The following is a 20,369-nucleotide window of genomic DNA, read 5'->3' on the forward strand; positions in this document are numbered from 1 at the left end:
GTTATCTGGTAATATATTTGGGTAATTGTTTTTCATAAACCCAAACAAATTCCCTGATTGCAGTGTCCATTGATACTCGTTCATCCAGCCCAGATGACATTTGCGGGAAACGCGCGTCTCATCTCATTTAAGCACAAATGACTGCAGAGCGTTCCCATTTCCTTTTATCATCCTGTGCGTTTGTGCTTTGCGTAAACGTTTGCGCACCGCATATAAACCAACGTCCCTCCCAGACAGAAGCTGTTGCTGCACAGACTCTGCAGCTGTTTGGCTTCGTTCATTCAGACAGGGAGAAGTTGATATTCGTCTTCGCTTTGAAGATTTCACTTGAGATTTAATTTTTTTTGCACAACTGCAGCACTATCATTCAGTTTCTTTATTACTGTCTCCCGTACTGAGCGCGTAAACGTCTGAGAGACTGGCTCCATAGCGGGAAACCTGTTTACGCACCAGTTAAAGCCACCAGCTTAAAGCGTGGATCAGATCTCCTCCTGTGCAGCAGCAGGATGAAGATAACCTTCGGCTGTCTGGTGATCACAGCCGGCATCTGCGGCGTTCTGAGCTTCGCTTTTTTGGCGACTTCCCTCGGAACCGATTACTGGTACATCATAGAAACGAATCCAATGAACGCGAGCGACTCCGAGGACATGGGCTCCCACTCAGGACTGTGGCGCATCTACGAAGGTACTGAACTTTGTCTGGTAAAAGATGAGATTTGAGCCTGGGTCATTCTTCAACTAAAGTCCATCTTAGCTTAGAAAATCACATTATTTCTGTTTAACGTATTACACCTCTCCGTTCTGTGTGTGATTACAACAGTCACTCCACAGAAAATCCTTAACAATTCTGTAAAATTTCTTTTCATGTTCGGAGGAAAGAATCCTCTCCATTCCATCACACAACAGACTAGCTGTGGCATTTCTTATATCCTAAAATGTTAAAAAATGAAATCATACACACCGATTTGCCCAAATGTATGATTTCAATTCTTGTTGGGAGTTTCATTTGTCAGTGACAGTGAACAGTTTAAAATATGTCACTGCGCTGCATCTGTCATTTTTAAAACTCCACAGGCAAGATTTATCCATTTCTTTCCAATTGTTGTAACCATAACTGCACAATTTCCACCTTTAACAAACATCAGCGGTGTCTTAGTTGTGTGCATTTTGCCTAAAACTATGTGCTGTCATGTAACTGATGCACAGACCTACACTATCGATCAACAGTTTGGGGTCACCCAAGCAATTTTATGTTTTCCATGAAAACTCACACTGTTGTTCATGTTCCAACATAACCGCACAAGGGTTGTCTAATGTTCAATTAGCCTTTCAACACCATTAGCTAACACAATGTAGCATTAGAACACAGGAGTGATGGTTGCTGGAAATGTTCCTCTGTTTCCCTATGGAGATATTCCATTAAAAATCAGCTGTTTCCAGCTAGAATAGTCATTTACCACATTAACAATGTCTCGACTGCATTTCTGATTAATATTATCTTCACTGAAAAAAAAATTGCTTTTCTTCCAAAAATAAAGACATTTCAAAGTGACCCCAAACTTTTGAACGGTAGTGTATAACAGCAAACACTATTCAGTTTAATTATCACTGAGTAAAAATCATTTTGACAGAAGAAATCTAAACTTAAAACCAGACATTAAATCAGAGACCAGAAAACCCCATCTGTCCTGATCTCTATGTGCTGAAGTTCACAGGTACAAACCGCAACCAGCCAGCAGTTATTGCACCTTTGACTGTGAATCTACAAGGTGTGATTTGACTTCCTGAACTGCCATTGTGACACAGATCAGATCAATATCTGATCTGTGGGAAACAATCCGTTCGTCAGTTCAATTCTGGATATAACACTGGTCTTAGCTGTTTCTCTGCCATAACAGAATGCCTCTGTCAAACTGACATAAGAACAGGAAGGTGGCTGCATCCGTTATAGTGTCACGGTGCTCTGGATTGGCCGCTTAATATCAAGAGGGATGGGTTTCATCATAAGAGTCTGTCAGAAGGCAGATTGAAGGGACAGCGAGTACAGATGAGGCTGCGGAGATTCATCAGGTGAAACTGACATGCACAGTTCAAAGAAAAGATTGGGAATTATGTGGCTCATCATCAGTTCTTCTCTGCTGCTTTCAAAATACGCATTTATCCAACAATATACACAAGCAGTATTTCCTCACTAAGAGCTCAGCTACGCCTCCCATTCACTTGACACGATTAAGATCCTTTTCTAACAGGTTTCTAGTGTAAATGATGGTGGACAGTGTAGTTCTTGTACTGAGCAAAAGTATGTTCCAAACCTGTCCTGTAGTCAAAATGAAGCTTGGAGAAACAAGCCAATAATGTATGTTATCCTAGTGCAGGCTGTGGATTTTGCATCCTATTACCTGTATTGAGAGCACATTCAGTAAGATCTGTGTAATGAATTCACTTAAATTCTTAAAAAATAAAGTGGGAACCAAAGAAGAAAGGATGTTTTTTCTTGTTTTTTTACGATGTAAAAATGAGCTCATATAATTTTGCATACTGTATTATCAGCAATATAAGTCAAATTAATATATATTTTTTAATTTCCATCACAAGATGTCTTATCAAAACAACTAAAGTGAAAGTAATCTGACTTTTGGAGAAATAGTTTTTGCTGCATTTTTAGTATTCTTTAAAAATATTTTTAAAATGTGCACAATACAAAGTGTTACCTTCACATTTAAAGGTGATCTGAGCAGTTTAGAAATCAAACATACTATTGATTGATCCTATAGTTAAGTCCACATTATTTGATCACCTGAAAAATTTTAATGTTTAGTGAATTTTTATTTGACCGATACGATTTTTCTGTCTGGACAGTACATAAACACAAGACAATATAGCATTGTGTTGGAGATGCTTATGATGAAATTCAGTGTTGCTTTTGTTGTCCAAATTGTTCATAACCATTTTCGAGAAAATGCAGCTTCTATGCTATTCCAAATGGCTCTGGTCTTTTCTGTAACATCATACAGTCGTCTAATACACTATAAACTTAGATCAGCTGGTGCAGCAGTTCTCTAGTAACTAGTCATTTGCAAGTCACGGCTAAAGCCAAAGATCTCAGTGAGCTTGCTATTAAGTTCCATCATTGTGGGAATGTTCGGCTGTGAAGCCATATCCAAGTGTTTTGAAGTACAAATGGCCACAGTACCAAACATAATAGAAAAGCAGAAGGAGTTCTACACAGTGGGAGCTCTCATAGAACCTATAGGAAGGCAAAAGCAACTCCTGCATTGAGGCCAAGAAGAACCAAAGGACCAGCACCAAAGCCATCCTGGTGAATCTGAGCATTTCTGGAAACATCTCAAAGTGGACACTTCAGCAGATGATGCTCGGGGCTGGTCTCCATGGACACAGGCCAAAGAGTACTCTACTTCCACAAGACGGACACACAAAAGCTCATCCGGACAAAGTGGCTGGATGAGATGAAAATGGACTTATGAGGAAACGGGGGGGGGACGTTGTTTGGTGGCACAGCATCACCGAGTGGTGACGGGAAAGTGATGCTTTCATGATATGTTTCAATCAATGGGCCCTACGAGTTGAGAGGACTATATTAGGAACATACAAAGTGGGCAAAAAAATGTTAAATATGTTCAGCTGGACACATTCAAAAAACTAAAACAGCGATATACTCAATTTATTTGGTGAAACATTTTTACACTCAAAAAAATTGAGCAAATTTTAAAGCTGTGAAATCTTTTAAATATAATTTAGGAATTTGAGTAAATGTAATTAAAAATTCAAGTAGCTCTGTAGGACTACATTTAAGTAGCATTACATACAAAATTAAGTAGACAAATTAAAAGCCTAAGTTAATGTAACAGCAGCCCTAAGTCAAAACCACTGAAAAGATAGAGTAAATACAACTGGAACGCTCAGTAGATATGACTGAAAATTAGGCTTTTATTTTGCAAAACTAATGTGATCCATGTACTAAATGTCTTAAGTAAATGTACTTATTTAATATATACTATATTTACTATTTACCTGTATTTACTCTTTACTTAAATGACACCAAATGATATACATAAAACAATCATACACATGTTAACAGTGCAAACACTGTAAATCTTTATTTGTTCAGAACTGACTAGTGTATCACACGAAATGGTGTCCATAGTCAACCTGGTTTACTTTACAAATCACATATGTAACAATATCCACAGTATGAAAACAATGCACTGAAAACTAATACTAGCCAGCGGCATCTAAAACATGGATAAAACACTCACTGTTGCCAAAGTGCAGGTAAAAAAAATGCTTCTGTTCAAGAGCAACAGGCTGAACTGAGCTCTGCACATGGCTGAAATACACTAAGAACAGTGACACCTAACATCAGCAATAACTAGCTTTATTGCTAATCAGCCCCTTGACAGTAACTGGGCAGGCCTATACCATTATGTTAAAACGCCAAAGAGTACATTTCTACATTCTGATGCAATTTTGGAACGAATCACTTTGAGTGAAAAACATCGTTTTGCCAAGTACTGAGTAAATCAATGTCCTGTCCTTCCCACCCTTTCTCAAATCAAGAAGTTATTAAACAAAATGGCAAATGTAAGATCATAAAACAAAATCAAGGGACCAAAAACTAACTGGCACCTGGTTTCTCCTGTCCATCAGGAAACAACTGACAGTTTGAAAAATGTTGATGCTTACAATAAGCAAGACAGCCTATAATTTGGAATGAGTTTTTACTGTTTGCCCTCACTACACTTTGTTACATGTTACTTTGGGATTAAGACAATATGTCACTAAAATTTTAAGACATGCACACCTTGAAATTGGACAAAATCCAGATTAGTGAGAGCATCTCATTGAACAGTAGTTGACAACTAAGTACACAGGTAATTTTTCAGTCTTTGAACCTTGGTTGAAAGGTTTCCAGGATCCAGCTTCAGTAGCACTTTTTGGAATACCTCAAAAATGTATCTGAGATTCTGGGGGTATCTCAGATCCAAGGCATAGGTTAGTCCCAACAGATAGCAGCAGGCTCTGCTAAGATCCCCAAGACTGCGGAGGACAATGACGCCCTCAATTACAATCCCTACATCAGTAGGTGCATCATCTGATTGTCCCTGGTTCTGCAGCATGTAAATCTTCATGACCTCCTCTGCCAACTCCTTTTCTAAACCATCAGGAGCATCAGCAACCACCTGTAGACATGGGAGAGATAACTGGTTAGAGATCACTTTTGGCCTGCATGTTACAGGACAAACATACAAAGAGATATCCCTCAGTATTTACTAGAGCTGTAACAATATGAAAATTTCATATCGTGGTTATTCTAACAAAATTATCACAATAATCATTATTATCACAGCATTGTTGAAGTATGCTCAAAAAGTTCAAAGTACTTATACAACAGTTGGCGCCAACCAAGCAATTTGATTGTACAAGAGTCATCTCATGAGTGACGATATACAGCAGTGGTCCCCAACATTTTTTGTGCCACGGACCAGATGGCTTCCAATTTTAACAAAAGAGAACCAATATTTTTCACTATTTCACTTGAATTGTTTTCACAACCCAACTCTGGAAGAAATATCTATGTCCACAGGACCATATGATTCTGACACTGGAAGATTGGTTTCATTTTCACTGAACTCTGAATGCTTTGCAGTCATATCAGCCTTAAAATCTTTCAATGAATAGGACTTGTGTTTTCTACTTCTGTGTGTTGCGTAAGTCCCATATATGTTTGTCTGGAAATCACATCCAACAAAAGCACATTCGACGGTTTCATATCGTTTCAAGTGGGAGTTAATATGTTGAAAAAAAGTATTTTGTATTAGGATAAACTGAGTCACACATTTCGCATCTAAAAGATTGCACAACTTCCCTGTCCTCAGGTTCCTGGAAACTGTGGGATCAATGCAAGTGTGTGCGCAGGCCACCCCATGTCTTGAAAGAGCAAGGACAGTTTAAATGCAGACAGGGTACTGAATATCCATGACCAAAGGTACCGTGGGTCACTGGATAGTGCTTGAGAAGTCCTCCTTTTGATGAATCTACAAATGTGCAGAGCTTACACTGCCATCCCATCCATTGTCACCTATGAAAGGGGATGATAAATGGCAATTTTAATGCTACGTCAACTCATAAATACTTTTAGGGCTAACATGTTTTTATCATATAGATCTGTTGAAATGAAATCAATCCTAATGACACAGACAGGTTCCATTGCAAGTATGGTTGTAATGTTATTGGTTTTTAGTTACTGTGAATATTTCCAGCCAATATAATCACGTGGTCAAAATCAAGGTGTCGTACATGTAGCTTATTAACTGCTTTCCTGAACTTTAAGTTACTAACTTTTATAGTTATTTCAGTAAGTCCTCTTAGTGTCTAATATTCCGTTGCACAATTACAACTCATACAGGTACAACAAAATGGTAATTAGATAGTTGTCCAATAAACAGTAACCAGTATGCAACAGGTGAATAATAAAGAGAAAGCATTTACCTCCTCAATCTTGGTTCAACTCCACTTTCTTAGCAGTGCTGGTGCTGTGAAACAAAGGAAAATACTGAAATGAACAGACTTCACCGAAAATTCCCACTTTACATGCAATAGCCATTATCATTTGCACCCCCAAATCTGACAAAACGAGCTGACCAAGTGCTGCAATCCTCGTTAAAAAAAACACAACTGACTTACAAGAATAACACAAAAACTGTCATAAATAGAGACACCTCTATTTACCAACGTTTGACAGCGGACACAGCAGACATTGCGCGTCACACAGGTGTTGTTAGCTAAAGGCTAGCCAGATAACCGCGCAGCCACGTTGTGACGCATAATATAAACACTGCTACTGCAACATCTACTGTTTAATTAGCTTTTGCTGGCGTGTCACTTACCAAGATTTGCAGGCAGTTCTTCTCGTCACGGTGTTTCTCGGCTGGGTGCAGAAGCTGTATAGATAGCAAGACTTCGGCTGGATGCAGACTTTGTGTAGATAGCAAGATTTCCCATCAGGACCTGTGTTTGCGCGCGTTTAATGTTGCCCACGTGATCACGTTCAGCTGAACGTACCCGGTTTGAAAAATGCTGGACACGTCCGGAGCCGTCAGTCAGCGGTTCGACTTCCGGCTTTACACTTCTACTCCATGAAATTCCCTTTCCCTCTTTCCCTACATATACTGCGTATCTTCAAAATCACTTCCAAATAAACACATTTATTTTAATCTACAATATAACCTTGCATATTTAGACGGGATTAGATGTGTTTATCTTTTACATGTTTCAAAAAAGTTCCTACCAGAAAAAAACAACAACAAATCACTCAATTTCTTGAGTTTTTGTTAAAGATAAAGCATTATGATTTGGAATAACAAATTACTTAATTTTTTTTTTTTTTTTACACTGAATAGAACGATTACTTCATTCACAAATATTTTAATTGAAGTTCACTGAAAATATTAAGTATATCCAGAAAATATAAATGGCAAATCGCATACAATTTTCTTTTCGTGAAAATAACTTAAATATTAGTTGTGAATTTAAACAAAATTCACTGTTTGATTTTTAGGCATTTATGTTGGTATGTCCAACTCAAAAAAAACACTAAAGGGACATTTAAAGATTTTATTAAGCTATAATAGCTTTTATTTATTGTAATATTTACAAAGGCGCTGAATGAGTTTTTGCAGTGCACTCACCTGTCTGTCTGAGGAAGCTGTGAATGAGGCGACAGCTAAACAGGCAAAAACAAATACTCACCAGCGACAACTTCACACTAAGACACGATCAAACGGATCAATTTTCCACTTCCTCTAAAAGAAATGGACGACCCTCCAAATATGTTACTTCCATGAGAGCTAGGGGATGAGGGGAGTAACAAATATACAGAAAAATCTAGTAAAGAGGCAGGAAAACTGATTGTGTAACAAAAAAATTATAATCGAAGCACCACACACGCACGCTAGCAGCTGATCCGGCCCACTGGCAACAAGGATGAGGGTGGGTCGGCCTTTAACAATCTCCACTGATTGTGGAGTAGCTGCAGGTGCACCTAGACACACTGGAAAAAATGCTCCTCTCAAAACAAGAAAAAAAAATGATTTCAAGCAACTTTTACCTTGAAATAAGTGGAAAAAATCTGCCAATAGAACAAATGAAAAATGGCTTGGTAAGATTTCTTGAAATAAGATATGATATTTAGAATATTGAGATCTTAAAATTAGCTGAGAAAACTTATTTTAAGCTATATTTTACCAGGATTGTCAAGCTTAGGTGTCTTAAAATAAGCCAGACATGCTGAATAATAGTAGTTTTTCACTCAAAAATTGATTTTTGCTTTCATGTAGCCTCCTAATTTGAGATGTATTAACCCTCCTGTTGTCATTTATGGGCACCAAAAAATATTGTTTCCTTGTCTGAAAAAAATTCAGCAAAAAAATTCCCCAAATTTCTGAAAATTTGCAAAACCTTCAGGAAGAAAATTCCAATAATTCCTTAATTTTTTTCCTTCAAAGTTTTATTTTTTTAAAAATCCCCCAAATTTGGCAAGAAAATTCTTGTAAATATTTTCAAAAAATGAGTAAAAATCTTTCAAGAAAAAAAATCCTAAAAATATCTAAAGTGATTACATATATATCAGTAAAACTTGATTGCTGTGGTGGCAAATGAAGTCTTTGATTTCTGAGAATTAATAATTTTAGTCATGCTGCTTTGCGTAAAAATAGAGAACAAACAAACATAGAACTGGTTAAAATGCACCATTAACACCTCTTACACAATATCTTATTGTCTACTGTCACTTGTTTATGTCATTTCCAGCCAGAAGAAAGCTGTTAGTCAAATAAAAATTCGCTATAAATCGACACTTGGCTGTCTCTTTTCAGCTCCACCACTCTGCTCTATGTTGTGAGATTCTTTGACACATTAATGATACAGAACTAACTAAAAACAATTTGCATTTTGTACAGTACATTGTAGTGGAAATGACAGCGGCTGTAGGAGACAGGTGTTCCTTGTTCAAAAAAGAAAATGTCACAAAACTAAATACACTTTATTACTTTTAACATTTGCGTGCCATTTGTGTATAATATAAATGTATAGAACAGAACTATATCGTAATTAACCCTTTGAACCCATCAGTGTCTGGATGTTTTTCACTCCTGTTACATTTTTACTCACCATGGGTTCATTTTCACTGCAATATAAAGTCCTACACCTCAGTGGAAACAGCACAACCATGAATAAAAGGAGGGAGAACTCAAAAATGTCTTCTGCTCAGTGTGGCAATTTTACAGCGCCTTAAATAATTTCCGTCATGTGACTGTTGATCTCATTGAGTCATTCCTGGCTTTAAGGATGTGCCGATGAGTGATGATTTTTTTGTTTTTAACAGAATCTGGTTAGAACAACCACTTTATTTTCGGCATTTAAAAAAAATGAGACACAGAATAAAGTAATTTAAATGAGATATCTCAAGTTTCTTAAATTTCATTGTGTTTCCCAATGGAACTGCTTGTCACTGGTTAGTAATTCATGAACTGATAGAAAACTTCAATTTTGGAAATTGTTTTCTGTTTTTACAGTTTCTGGCTCTGAATAAATGGTGTAAATTTGACTTATTTTTTAAAAAAGAAAACATGCCTTTTAAACCAGCCAGCAGATTTTGGGGTTCAGGGTTAAAATGAAAGATTTTTTTTTTTTACTTTTGACATCAAGTTTATTGCTACGAAAATTAAAAATGAGAATGTTTCTTTTTCTTTTGTATGCCAGGGACACAAATAATGCTTGAAAAATGTCCTGATATTGCAAATGTGTCTATAACTTGCTGTTTGTTCCCTTTTGTATTTGAAACATCCAGAGGGGAAGATGTACTCAGTTTCCATCGACTCTTTCAACGTGAACTACTCCGGATACTCTGCGACTGAGCGGAGAATGCTGAGTGAGTCTCTCCTCCTAAATCTCTCATGAAACACTGCACTTATCACGTACTCGGCTAATGAAGTTTTATTGTCGAGACGGTCATCGTTCCTCTGATGCTCCATAATCCATCTGTTTATGCCCAGACATGCACGTTGCCATAGTGGTGCTGCTTCCCCTCAGCCTGGTTCTGTTGCTGTTTGGTGGCATCTGTGGACTGGTCAGCTCTCTGGCTCGAAGCACGGTGCTGCTCACCTGCACAGCCTCCTACTTCTTCATCTGCAGTAAGCTCAGGTTCACTTCCTTCATTCAGGTCTTTTTTTGTTTCATTTTCCCGTGTGTATACTTGCATGTGACGTCCAGAGCTTTATGAGGGCTTTACTGCGTGGGGAAATAGACAGTCGTGATGTTTTTTTCGTGCATCTGCTGAGATATTCTACCACCCATTCGAGACAGATCATTAAAAAAAAAAAAAAACCCAGTCTGGCATTTTTGCTGGTGGCCACACAGCTGAAAAATAAAGTCAGGATTTTCCATCTGCACGGCATTTCTCACAATGAGCCTCTTCTATCCAGGAGACAACACAGCTTTTATCACATTTCAGATTTACTGGCGGTAGAAGCACTGAAATGGCACATCGTTGCCAGCAAGTTGCTTGAGAGACATGGTTAATAAAAACAACAGATATATCACAGCAAGTACGAGCAAGAGGTTCACATTAAGACACTTCCTGCTTTGCATCACTCACCTCATTGTTAAATAAAACAGGAGCTATTAGGTGGTTATAGAAATGAAGGAGAGAAAATGGGCAATTTTCTTGACATATGATGAAAATAATTTCATGGGTGTGTTCAATGAGAAAGAGGACACCTCAGACGTGAACCATCCTCTCACTCTTTCTACCATTATTGTGATTGTTAATTACTATTCACCAGACCGAATCACAAATATTTAGTGAATTTGTGGATGGAGAATTCCTCCCACTGCATCACCAATTTAAATACAGCTCCAAAATCAATGACTATTGTAAATAAACAGGTGTCATTGCAAGCACAATTTCCATTTGATGCTTTAGTTGTTCTCATTGAGGAGCAGAATAATCAAAAAATAAGATTAGAGGGGCACAAAGCAAACACAATTTCCCTGTTTTTTTTTTCATTTAGATTAGAAAATTGTCACAATCACTGTGGTGGTAATTTACTGCAGCAGCCTTTATTCTTACTAGCTGTGGAGTATTTGGTGGACTAAATGCAGGCTATGTATACTCACAATTTATATATATGACTGCTGAGTGTGGCAGTAAAGCAAAGCCATGTGGTTTATCTGAGCAGATTGGAGTGCTTTATGTGACTAAAACTGACCTCAGTTACAGCTGTTGAGTGGCCAAAGAGAGTGAAGTTTATTACCAAGACTGACCGGCTGTGTGATTTGGCCATATTGGTTAAGTATGCATGAACAGGCAGGTGCTTGTGCGTCTTTTAATGGGTGTGTGTGTAGATATTTTTGCCTCTGCTATATCGGAAGCACTTCATCCTGTACTCTGTCAAGTGGGTAATGAGAGCATTTTTGGTGAACAATGAACTAAAATTGCTTTGGAAACAGCTGCATGCTAAAGTTGTGTCAGTCGAATTTGCTGTATAAATTTCCCACTGCCTTTAATGCCCATGAAGAGACACCTACCTGGTGGATTATGTAGGCCATAAAATATTATAAATGGAAAGTCTCGTAGGAATAATATACCTCCAACATCAATATTATATTTTAGCTGGTGGTATAGCTGTTATTGTTATTGTGTGTCTTTCTTTATTGTCAAATCAAGTCACTGGTATTTATATAGCACATTTACAGTACCTATGAAAAGTATTCACCCCTATTCGAAGTTTTGCTATTCAATATTGAATTATCAATTTAACTTGGCTTTATTGACAAGAATTCCCAAGAAACCACCAGACTAGATACCACATTTTGCAAACATCAAACACTGCATATCATCACAAACACACCATCCCCACCCTGAAGCATGGTGGTGGCAGCATCATGACGTGGGGATACGTGTTGCTAGCAGGCCAAGGAAATCTCTCTTGTTAGATTTGTTTTCCTGCAAGACAGCAGACCGAAGCATCCGGACAAAGCCGCACAGAAGTGGTTTAAAGGAAACAAGGTGAATGTTCTTTAGAGGCTGAGTCAGAGCCCAGACCTTAATCCAATGAAGAATTTGTGGCAGGACTTTAAAAGGGCTGTTCACTCATGATCTCTGTGAAACCTAACAGAGCTTGAGCAGTTTTACAAACAAGAATTGGATAGAAATGCTGTGTCTACTTTACTTTTTATGGGCACTATACAGCAACAGACATTGAACCAAGGTCCTTTCCAATAGAGAAACAAGATTAATGTTACAAATCTACCCAATAAATCTAAATACTAAGGTTAAGACCTTACAGTATTGAATATTATTCACATACCTAATTACTAAGTTAAATATTATGATTAATGACCTGTAATAATATACATAGAAATCCTATTCATTCAAAGATTCTGTTTGAGCAAAGTCTTGGTGACACTGAAGAGAAAGAATATTAAGAAAGATATATTTATGAACATGTATTGATTCAAAAAATAAACTGGAAAAACTAGGCATATTAGAAGTATATCTGCCATATCAAATAAGCAACAGACAAATCTAAAAATGGTGAGCAGGGTTTCCCAAACTCTTTATCTTTTAACTCCACACCCCCTAAAAAGTTCCCAGAGATTCGCTATCCCCTCTATGCCCAGAGGGGGTTGAAGCAGATGAGCACATGCACTAATAATCTTATCCAAACACAAGCACAATGTCAACATAAACCAACACAACAGTGTAGCAACCACGATATTATTTTATAGTAATTTAATACAGTTTAGCGGCAGGATATGCCAGTCACAGTAATCTCCATGTATAAACTGTGGTGCTGAGTAAACATGCAGTAGGTAGGACCAGCACACTCACTTTTGTTCTCCATCTTCTGTAGTTCTTTTGTAATTAAGCCATCAAACATCTCACGAAGAAGTCCCAATCCTTACTTTGGGCATCATCAGTTTGTTATGACGCATTCCTGCTTGAATCGAGCATGATTTTGTGAACAGTTAACATCATTCATTAGTCATTAATAAAGGAAAAATCAAAAACAATGTCCCATCCATGAGATTGCCACTGAGGTTTTTGGCCTAATTTCAACTGTCAATAAATCTGGATACATAATGTATGAATAAAAATCAATATTTCTTCATGTGTATTTTTAAATGCAGTTGATTTACTGTCAGTATTTGTGAAATTGCATTTGAATAACTTCATCTTTCACTGTTGCTGCAATATGTGTCAAAAACAAAATTATCTTTAAAGTCACATGATGCAACTTTTTTCTTAATATCTTTAATTGATGAAAAGGAAAAGTTTCCAACCTACCACTCATCACGCAGGACTGTTTACACTAAAAAGATATCTGGCCTGAGGAGACCAGTCATCTGGTGAGACACTAAAAAGTTCGAAGGGCCGAAAAGAAGCCGCTAACGTGTCAATGTGAGGAAAGCAGCGACTAACAAGATAACGATCATATTCTAAATATTGCAGTCACTACTTAACACAATCAGAGCAAGAATAACTGAGTTAATGGACTCATCCGTCTTTCATTTTAAACCATTATACACCGGCGTGCTGTTTCTTTTGATGTGTATTGAGTCTGTGCCATAAAGGTCACAGAATTAACTTAAAATAAATGAGGAAACTGTAATAATATCAGCGTTGGCGTCACAGGTAAAAGGACATGTGCTAAGATGTCGTACACACTGCAGCAGTTTGAGAATTAGTTCTAGCAAATCATTTGAGTGATGGGGTGAGGCATGTTGGTGTTAACCATGTTAACACTGACCGGGTTGTTACAATAATCAAGTTACTCTTGTACAGAAAAACTCTCCTTCCAGCGCCTTCTGACTCCCATAAAGAGAAGCTTGTGATGGACGAGCCCTTATTTAAATAGACTCTTTATATTCTCACTTTAACAAGCAGCACATGGTGATGTGTTGACTGGACTAAAGGCTTGAATTAGATTGGAGTCATCTCATGAACTTGTTCATTGTCTGACTTTTAGAACATCACACCCAACCACCCCGTATCCAGGCCAGTCTTTCTTTTTTTGTTTTTTGGCTTCGCCGCTTTGAACATTTCCTTTGTTGTGTTCGGTGTTCAGCTTTCTGCTGTTCTTGACTTAGTTACACTCTGGAGCAAGTGTTTAGTTACTCTTTAATAGGTAAACATTTCCAGATTTTGTCCTCAATCAGCTTGCATTGTGTTAATAAAAAAACTGACACAAACGGGGAACAGTTTGTTAACACCAAAGGGTGAGAATAAGATTGTGCCTTGAGAAACAGCCAAAGAATGGGGTAACATATGCATGCACAGTCCTTTCTACACACACATACTGCATATGTGGGGATATATGTGGTGATAATTACAATTCTCTGTTAATTGCTTTGCTCTGTCTTCAAGCTAGTGTTGCAGCTACTTTCTCACCAACCATTAAACAGCTTAATGAGTATTTGTCTTGCAGGGTTGCTCCATCGTCTCCTTTGCACTTGATTTTCAGTGTAACCGACGTTGTTAGAAAGATTTCCTCTGAAATCAAAGGGCATCCATGTTGGAAAACCAATCCATGTTTATATGTACATGTCAACTTACATTATTATCTAAATGTTTAGGTGTTAAGCTACATGGTAATTTTTGAGTAGTAATTCTAATAGTACTATGAGTATGGCTGTAATTTTATCAGTTAGTGTAGCTACACCTACACATCTCCACAGCACTCTATCAGCCGTGGAGAATAGTTTTCCTACACCTTATTATCGTCCTGCAGTAGGATGAAGTGCTGTGGCTTGCTTGTGTCTCTTTAACCCAAACACAACAGTCTGGGTCGTTGCGAAGCCCAGGATGTAGCAATGGTGTCTCTGCAAAATAGTGTTGGGGTCAAGCTGTTTTAGTGGAACACTTACGTGCAAGTAGGCGAGCACTGTTTTAAAAAAGTCAAGCAGGTCTGTCGTATCCATGTTTTGGCAAAACCTGCCATTTTCAGTGTGTAGGCTGCTGCTCGGAGGTTGTTGTTTCAACACAGAGAGATAGTGGAAGGGGAAGAGAAAGCTGCACAAAACGCACAGCAGAAATGGCAGGCTTTGGTGAGTCAGACTAATAATCAGTTCATCTGCCAAATATTTTTGATTAATCACTGGATGCTGGTCAGCCATGGCATTAAAAACACTGACATGTGAAGTTTAAATTAATTTTTGATGTTCATCACCTTGTTACAATGCAATGCTTCTGTTGGAAATTTTTTAAGTCTTGGGTGAACAGCACTACAAGAACAGTACCAGATGGTAGCAGGTGAATTATGGTCAATTTAATTTGACTTTGTTGACATGAAACAACAAAACAAGACTGCTGGTCTGATAAAAAATGAGCTTTTTGGCCATTGGACTAGATTCGATGTTTTTCGAACACCAAACACACCATTCCTACAGTGAGACACGGTGGTGGCAGCATCATAATGAGGAGATTATTCTCATCAGCAGAACCTGGGGAGCTTGTTAACATAGAGGGTAAAATGACCCAAACGGTAGCAGCGTCCCACAGCCAGACAGTGCACCCCATCACACTGCAAAAACTGCTGGGGAACAGCTAGAGGAACATGATCAAGAGACCAGGCACAGACTCCAAACATCTCAAATCCCAATATGATCTAAAATCTGCAGGATGTCATGAAACAAGCCTGGTCCACTAAGGTCCAGAACCCACAAAACCTGAAGGATTTCGTAACGCCGGACATCACAGGACGCTTCCAGAAGTCCCATGTTCATGCCCTGTTATGTCATTGCGCTACTTTTTCTAACTTTTTGTGTGATTAACATGGCTTAGTTCTATTTATAAATGAACACATGCAGGCCTTTGTCCCAGACCAATCCTGCACTCGCCTGCTGCTTTGACTGCTGCTCCTCTGTCCTGCCTGATTGGACCATTATTTCAGCGCTGCTCTCCTGTCAGGTGGCAACAGTCATCCCAGCAAGTGTTCAAAAGCTCAGGAAAACTGTGTTTTGTTCCGTGTTTCTTGAACCTGGTTCATAGCAGACCTGAGTATTGCTTGGCTGAATGTATGAGACACTCATCACTGGAGGTTGAATCAGGTTAAAGGGTTTTGTTAAGCACAGTATGAGGTTTAAGTGTTAAAACAGCAGATCTCAAAGTGCTGCTCCTGTCTGTACTTTTGGATTTGGTTAGTGAATGCAGGTACGGCAGCACAGGATATTCATTCTGAGTTCTTATCTTGTTAATATTCGATACATTAGTGAGTTTACAAGTTTAAGTTAGAAGCATCAGCAGGGTCGTGACAGGCCTGATGGGTCAGAGCAGATGGTTCCAATCAGGTGTAGACCAATTGTTAGTTATATTACTGGATCAGATATTCAGCAATTGTGCTGTTTTTTTAACCAATAACATAAATTCATTAAAAAATGTGCTACTTTAGGTTTGGTACGGCCACCTCTCTCTGTGTCCCGCCCACAACGCTATCTGATTGGCTACAGATCATGAGTAATAGCCAATCAGCTGAGAAGATCATGTTGAAAAGTTTTCTTATAATTAAACATGTAATGTATAATATGTAATGGCGTGTAACACATATATAAGCAAAGGCATTTCAACAAAGTTTTGTGTTGGAGTTTGGAGTTACAATTCTGACACCAATATTTTTAATTTTTTCTGCAAATGTATACCAGTTCCAAATATTTGTTATCGATGCCATTGATTACCCAATCATCAAAAAATAAAGAAGTAAATAAACAGTCATGTTGTGGCTCATCGGTGTATGCAATGGCAAACAAAGCTGGAGATCTGAGCAGTTGCTAAAATCAGTTTGGTAACATGCTAACTTTAGCATGTTAGCATGCTAACATTCGTCAGTTACCACTAAACACAGAGTTCCACTGAGGCTGATGTGAACGTCACGTTACTAGTTTTCCTGATATTTAGTTAGAAACCAAAGTGGTGGACAAATATATATTTTCACCCGAGAGATCAGTAAAAGGTATTTCACTAATGTTTGTACCAAATCTTTTGACAATCCATCGATTAGTTTCGATATTTCATTCTGAACCAAAGTACAGCACTAACCCCACATTGTAATGTGTAGCAGCACAACACTACACTGCTAAAAATGCCCGTAAAAGTTTCATTAAATCCAAGTAGACATTATACAGTCTTTCTTCACTAACTTGTAACTATCCAACTGTCCAAAAGCAGACAGTAATTACAGTGAATAAAAATGCCAGTAAATGTTTGCTGTTTCCGCCAAATATCAGACATCAAAACTGATCAACTCTCTGTCAGTCAAGATGATTCCAGTTTTAGCGATAGTTACCCTTCCTCTGTATTCAGTCATTTCTCGGCTGTGCCTCTGCTTGTTTTTCCTGTCCCTGAGCTCTTTACGATGAGGTGCATAAAAATGAGACATCAGATGCAGTTTTCTCATCATATTCCTAGTTTGTAGCACCTTGGGGTGTAATTGTAATAAAATCTTTATTAGATCCGCCCTGGGTAGCTCCACTTGCATCCCCTTAAAACCAATAGCAAGCTGTCAAAATTAAAAGGGTTTCCAATAGCAACAATGTGCCGATCATGTGTATGTCGCGTCCTCTTCTCTGCTGACGAAGACAACACGTGTCAGTGCATTTCCTGTGTCAATAAGAGATTTTTGGGTCGCGTCATGAGTGGATTGATGCTGCTGTTGTTTGAATTGATGAGAACTCAGGATGAATCTGACAGATTCGTAATTGCTGGAACTTGATGCCAGTTTGTGCAGGTGTTAGCGATACTGAACAGCATCACATGCAAGGCTAAGGAAACCTCAGTACATGTCCAGACAGGGACGTTCTTTACCTCTTCATACATGTGAGATTTGAGTCACGTTGCAGCTTCTCTCCCTACAGATATGACATAACTCTTGTTGCGGTTAGAGCCACTTGTCCTATTGTCTCCTCACATGAAGCCTTGTTATATGCTCAAAGGCCCTATGGGCTGACAGTGACATTGGATGATACATCCTGTGGAACACTGCTTCTATTATGTAACCACACGTGTATAGATTGTATAGACATATACAACGTTTTACAATGATTGAGATGAGATTGAACTTTATTAATCCCAGAGGAAATGCTTTAAAAGATCAGTCATAAGGCAGTTGCAGATCATCAGCTTTTATAAATGTCATAAATAAAGGGCCTTGATAGCAGTTTTACCACATATTTGGTAAAATGCTTGGATGAATGTTTTCATCTATAAGGCAGCTGTTTTCTGTTTGTTTGTTTGTCCCCGAATTCCCCAAATGAATATTAACATCCAGCTGAGTTTGATGACCCAGAATTTACATAATGTCTGTTTTCTGGATGTGCATTAATCTGCAGGTCTGTTTACTCTGTGTGGTGCGAGTCTCTACATCGTCTACTCGCACCAGGCCCTGGCTGAGACCGAGAGGCTGGTGGGGCAGGAAGGTCTGGCATACATTCGCACCTCCTTCGGCTGGTCTCTGGGTCTGGCCTGGCTCTCCTATGGCCTGGAGCTCCTCACGGGAGTCCTGCTGCTAATAGCTGCAGAAAAGGTCAAGCTGCGACACAGCAGCCCCACTATGGCCTGATGCAGTCCTCCACAGTTAACCCACGTTGTTGAAGAAAGGTGCTGAACTGTGTGTGAGCTCCAGAGGAGGAACAGTCAGGTATGTGGTTGTGCTTTACAGGAAGGTACCACAGAGCAGATGGAAAGTTCTTGAGGGGTTGACGGGGTTGAACTGATGCTGTGGACTGATTTAAAGGTAGATTGAAGCCTGCTGACTTGCAGCAGGTGAAGTGAGGAGGTTAAAATTGACCAATTCCACCCTCTGGTGGTGTGAACTGAAATTGCACCTGATCATGCTGATCGTTTCCATTTGTGCCAAATGAATAAGTAACATGTAAAGATAATGTAATGATAAGTGAAATTTACAGTTTACAATATTTCACGTAGAAACTGTCCATATTTTTACCTGTATTTGTTGCTTTGTCATAAATGTGCCATGTGTTGTTGTGTAGCATTGTGTCAGTTACATGTTTTTCTACAGCAAAAAATGTAAATAAGATGTGTTACATGTAAGTACAACTTAAAAATGTGACAATATTTCACCAATTTATTGTCTGAGTCCAGGGATTTTTACCACTTTATTCTCCAAGTCCTGTTTCTCATGTTCCTTCAGTATTGTGGATATTAAAAACAGTGTTTTCTCCTGGAAACAAAGTTGGTTCTCATGTTGGGTCAGAATTACTCTGATGTAGAAATTGGGAGTAGCTGGTTAATGGGTGGTTTAATGGTGTTACACAATTAATGTACAAACTAAATGTAAATGTAGTCAGTTACTGACAAAAATTATGTCAATAAATTACAGTTGCTAATGAAAATGTTAGTGATTGTGAAGGGTTAAATCCAAACATACTTTTTGGTAAAAGGTTTATGTATAGAATGTGAGTCTGTTGCTCTGTGTCTTTTCACCATGAAGAAGTGGTTTCTTCTGACAAATTTCTGGTTAACATGGGTCATTTCTGAAGCCATTAGAACAAATTTAGAGTGCAGCACCATCAAACTGCATCGTGAAGCGTGTAAACAAGTGTGTGCAGTAACAAGCTTGCTGTGACTAACAATATATCTGTGGTTTGGAATTATTTCCAAGCCCTCATATATCAGAACCGGAAATTGAGAGTCGGACAATATCGGCATATCGATTATCGGCAAAAAAAACGATATCGGACATCCCTACTGTATACATTTATATACATAATACTCAGTTCACAATATGACATAATGTGACCAGAATGTACAAGTGTCACACACAAATACTTTACAGTTTAAAAGAAGCCACACATACAAGCCTAGAGCACAAATAAAGACTGACACATGCTACTATCTGCCTTAGTTTGTATATTCCAACTGAGTCATACCTCTTTCATACATTACAAGTGTGAAAATAAACTTCCTCAAAGGACACAGGCACTTATCTGTTGGAAATTATACAAGGAACAATTGATTAAATTGTGTGGGGGTTTCCGAGTCCCTTCAATTCCCGCCGCCCGCTACATATTTAGGTCACGCAATTCTGTATCCGTACACATGCATAACACACACCTGTGCTCAGCGCAGGGTCAGTTTTTATTACAGGTTTCTTCCATCGGAAAAGATACGACGACTGAGCAGCCTTGGCAGAGTAATGTGCTCTCTGAATGCTTTTCTTATTTTATGTTTTCCCACAGTTCCACAGGTAATATATTGGACTAAAAAGGAACAATTTAATATATATAGCAAAGGCCGATTTAGAGAATCTTTAACTTTGTATAGCATTGCGATTG

The 20,369-nt window shown here is 38.4% G+C and overlaps 1 protein-coding gene and 1 long non-coding RNA gene across 2 annotated transcripts; one reads left to right on the plus strand and one right to left on the minus strand.

The window, feature by feature from the left end:
* Window positions 1-202: 202 nt before the first annotated feature.
* Window positions 203-19,413, plus strand: tmem235b (transmembrane protein 235b). Its single transcript, XM_055004661.1, has 4 exons — window positions 203-684; window positions 9,868-9,948; window positions 10,073-10,210; window positions 18,405-19,413. Exons 1-4 carry the CDS (start codon window positions 507-509, stop codon window positions 18,632-18,634), a joined length of 627 nt encoding a protein of 208 aa, XP_054860636.1. The 5' UTR covers window positions 203-506; the 3' UTR covers window positions 18,635-19,413.
* On the minus strand, window positions 4,092-7,157 carry LOC118470998 (uncharacterized). The gene is made up of 4 exons (XR_004848203.2): window positions 6,908-7,157; window positions 6,510-6,553; window positions 6,011-6,099; window positions 4,092-5,200 (listed from the first exon to the last, which is right to left on the minus strand). It is a non-coding gene; the product is annotated as an uncharacterized LOC118470998 (long non-coding RNA).
* Window positions 19,414-20,369: the final 956 nt, after the last annotated feature.

This window comes from Amphiprion ocellaris, chromosome 18 (assembly GCF_022539595.1).
Source record: "Amphiprion ocellaris isolate individual 3 ecotype Okinawa chromosome 18, ASM2253959v1, whole genome shotgun sequence".
NCBI lineage: Eukaryota > Metazoa > Chordata > Actinopteri > Pomacentridae > Amphiprion > Amphiprion ocellaris.

Excerpts from the sequence above, each read along its gene's own strand:
- tmem235b (XM_055004661.1), top strand. The coding sequence starts at position 507 with ATGAAGATAACCTTCGGCTGTCTGGTGATCACAGCCGGCATCTGCGGC. Across the intron at positions 685-9,867 it reads ACTGTGGCGCATCTACGAAG|AGGGGAAGATGTACTCAGTT; the intron begins GTACTGAACTTT and ends TGAAACATCCAG. Across the intron at positions 9,949-10,072 it reads GACTGAGCGGAGAATGCTGA|ACATGCACGTTGCCATAGTG; the intron begins GTGAGTCTCTCC and ends GTTTATGCCCAG.